At 38.4% G+C, this 3,395-nt stretch overlaps 1 protein-coding gene across 1 annotated transcript; it reads left to right on the top strand.

Annotated features, from left to right (window-relative positions):
• The first annotated feature begins 1,065 nt into the window (after positions 1 to 1,065).
• LOC129475403 (olfactory receptor 6B2-like) lies at positions 1,066 to 2,715 on the top strand. Its single transcript, XM_055267462.1, is given in 4 exon segments — positions 1,066 to 1,143; positions 1,789 to 2,057; positions 2,059 to 2,108; positions 2,111 to 2,715. Coding segments are annotated over 4 exon segments (1,002 nt in total).
• The last annotated feature ends 680 nt before the right edge of the window (positions 2,716 to 3,395 follow it).

Raw genomic sequence — 3,395 nt, 5'->3', positions numbered from 1 at the left:
CTTATTCTCTCTCTCTCTCTCTCTCTCGCTCTCACTCTCTTTCTCTCTCTCTTCTCTGTCTCTCCACAATATGCTGGTCTTTTTTAGTTTATATTAGTTTTTCTAACACTCAATGTTTTCATGCTCATTGCTTATACCCTCTGCCTAGAATGTTCTCCCTCACCCCCACTTCTAACTCTTGCATTATTATCTCCTTCCCATTTTTTTAGGTCTCAAATTTTTAGGCTTCTCTTGGCCACTCTGACCACAATACCCCTCTCCCCCCTGCCCCCCCCACAGAGAGAGAGAGAGAGCATATTTTCTATTTTGGGTCCTTGTTTGTTTACATTCATAGTAAACAATTCACAATTCTTTTTTATTATTATTATACTTTAAGTTTTAAGGTACATGTGTACAATGTGCAGGTTTGTTACATATGTATCCATGTGCCATGTTGGTGTGCTGTACCCATTAACTCGTCATTTAGCATTAGGTATATCTTCTAATGCTGTCCCTCCCCCCTCCCCCCACCCCACAACAGTTCCCAGAGTGTGATGTTCCCCTTCCTGTGTTCATGTGTTCTCATTGTTCAATTCCCACCTATGAGTGAGAACATGCGGTGTTTGGTTTTTTGTCCTTGCGATAGTTTACTGAGAATGATGTTTTCCAGTTTCATCCATGTCCCTACAAAGGACATGAACTCATCATTTTTTATGGCTGCATAGTATTCCATGGTGTATATGTGCCACATTTTCTTAATCCAGTCTATTGTTGTTGGACATTTGGGTTGGTTCCAAGTCTTTGCTATTGTGAATAGTGCCGCAATAAACATATGTGTGCATGTGTCTTTATAGCTTTATGGGTGTCTTTCCTTGTTTTTAGTCTTTCTTCTTTCTCTCTCACTGAAATGCTAACTCCATGAAATGTAGAGGGTATTCCTGATGTGTTAAAAAAGTATTGACTTTTTTTACTATTTTATTTTAAGCACCTATCTAAGAGTTGGCACAGAGTAAGCATTTAGTAAATATTTGTTGAATGTATGAATGAATGTATTAAGTACCTAATATGGACCAGTAATTGTGCAAAATGTGTGACATTGAATTAATATACTATTCTATAGATGAGGATACCAACTTTCAGAGAAGTGATGTGACTTGCTCCAGGGTAAACAGCCAGTAAGTGGCAAAGCTGGGATTTGAATTTAGGCATGTCTTTTTCTGCTATGCTATACCATCTCCCCACCATCAGTAGTTCACCCTTGCTCTTCTATGCCTCCTCTACTAATGTTTAACGAATTTTCTATCAAACAAGTTTAAGGATTAGACATCCTTTGTTATGATGAAATAAAGCACTATAATTTTACCACAAATAAAAATATAATTCAATTGATATAGAATTTCTAAAACAAGAAACAGATTTAATCATTGCTCTTATGAAATTTACACACAGGTAATTAGGAATATTCATTGTTGATGATAATACCAGCACAGCAGTAGGAACAACCAGGTAAGATCTGAAAGGATCGAGCGTTTTCCAAAATACGTATTGGAAAAAATGTACATATTTATGTGTCACAGTTACAGTTTTAAGAGTCTGTACATTCTAAATATGATGGGATAATTGAAGTCATGGATTAACTTTCCAAATGGCCCCTGGAGGACTGGGTCGAATTTATTAATTAAGTGTAATAATCCTGAACTTCCAGAAAGAAGCCAATTATGCTTGGTATGTGTGACACATTTAAGCAGTTTGATGTTTTTCTAAAAAAAGTATCAGATCAATGGTTATTCTTCAAAATTTTTTTTTTAGATCCAAATCATGGCTGGAACTGAAGAAGAAAATACTATTCAAATTTCAGAAATTATCTTTTTGGGTTTTGGGGATCTCCATGGCCTTCAGTTTCTTCTTTCTGGGATATTTCTGGCCATCTATGTGGTGACTCTAATGGGCAACATTGCGATCCTAACTGTGGTGTCAGCTAATCATTTCCTTCACACGCCCATGTTTTTCTTTCTCGGTCACTTCTTCCTAGAGATTGGCTGCGCCAGTACCATTGATCCCATGAGGCTGAGGACTGCCATCAGCTCATACGCCTTTTTCCTTTCCAGCCTGTGTTTCCCAGTTTTACTTTTTGCCTTGGTGGCTACAGAATTCTTCTTTCTGGCTATAATGTCTTACGATCGCTATATAGCCATCTGTAACCCACTGCAATACTTCAGCATCGTGGAGCACTGGAGTTGCTTACAGCTAGCTAGTGCCTCGTGGGTGGCTGGATTTCTGGCATTCACTCTCCTCATGGTCCTCATTTTTCACTTAACATTCTGTTCCACCGATGTGATCGATCACTTCCGTGATTTGAAGCCCATCATGAAACTGGCTTGCACTGACACTGAAGTAGCTGAGATGTCCTCTTTTATATGCACCTCTTTATTTGCCCTTGGCCCCTTCCTGCTGACCCTGGCTTCTTATGATCACATCATCACTGCCGTTCTGAGGATTCCTTCTGCCACAGGAAATCAGAGGGCTTTCTCCACCTGTTCCTCCCATCAGACTGTGGTTAGTCTCTATTATGGAGCACTGGGCATTGTTTATGTCTTCCCATCAAGACCTCAGTATGAAGACTTATTGAAGTTACTTTCTATTCTGTATACAGTGCTTATCCCTGCCCTCAACCATATCATTTACACCTTAAGGAACAAGGATGGGAAGGTAGTTCTGAGAAAATTGGTGCAATAAGGAACATATAACTGGTCCAAAAAGAGTTTGAAAATTTTAGTGGCTTTTGGCACCTTCTGAAAAACCTCAAAAAAGTGGAAATGTTTCTATAGTGTCAAGAATCGTTACTGTGAAATTGATGAGTTTTCCTTTGTTCTATCAACTTTCTCCACATTAGTGAATAAGAAGTGTGTTAAAGGTTCTTTTGTCAAACATTTCGTAGGTGACAGGCACTATGCTAAGTCCTTTGCATGGATTGTCATGCTAAATCCCCACAGCAACACCATGAGGTAGCTACTGTTATTATCCCCATTTTACAGATGTTATAACTGAGATGCAAAGATTAACCCACTTGCTAAAGACCATCCAGCTAGAAAGTAGTGAAACCAGAATTTGAATTTGATCCCAAGGTTTGCCTAACATCAAACCCATGATCTTTCCACTAAATGGGGGGAGCCCACAACCTTGGATTGCCCAAAATGGCTTTCTTGGATCATAGAAGACATTACTGCAGATAACTTTCCACTGGAGAACATGGGTTAATGTGAGGTGAGAAGGAGGGAAAAAAAGTAATACAATAAAGTAATGCAATTTAAATCCTAGTCTCTCTCGTTTCTTCACCTAAAGTCTTGATGAAAATGCATGAGATAAAAAATGTCCTAAGATTAAAATTAGTTTTTTTAAGATTATTTGTAAGAACA

The sequence above is a fragment of the Symphalangus syndactylus genome, chromosome X (assembly GCF_028878055.3).
Source record: "Symphalangus syndactylus isolate Jambi chromosome X, NHGRI_mSymSyn1-v2.1_pri, whole genome shotgun sequence".
NCBI lineage: Eukaryota > Metazoa > Chordata > Mammalia > Primates > Hylobatidae > Symphalangus > Symphalangus syndactylus.
This window is presented reverse-complemented; position numbering and strand designations above follow the sequence as displayed.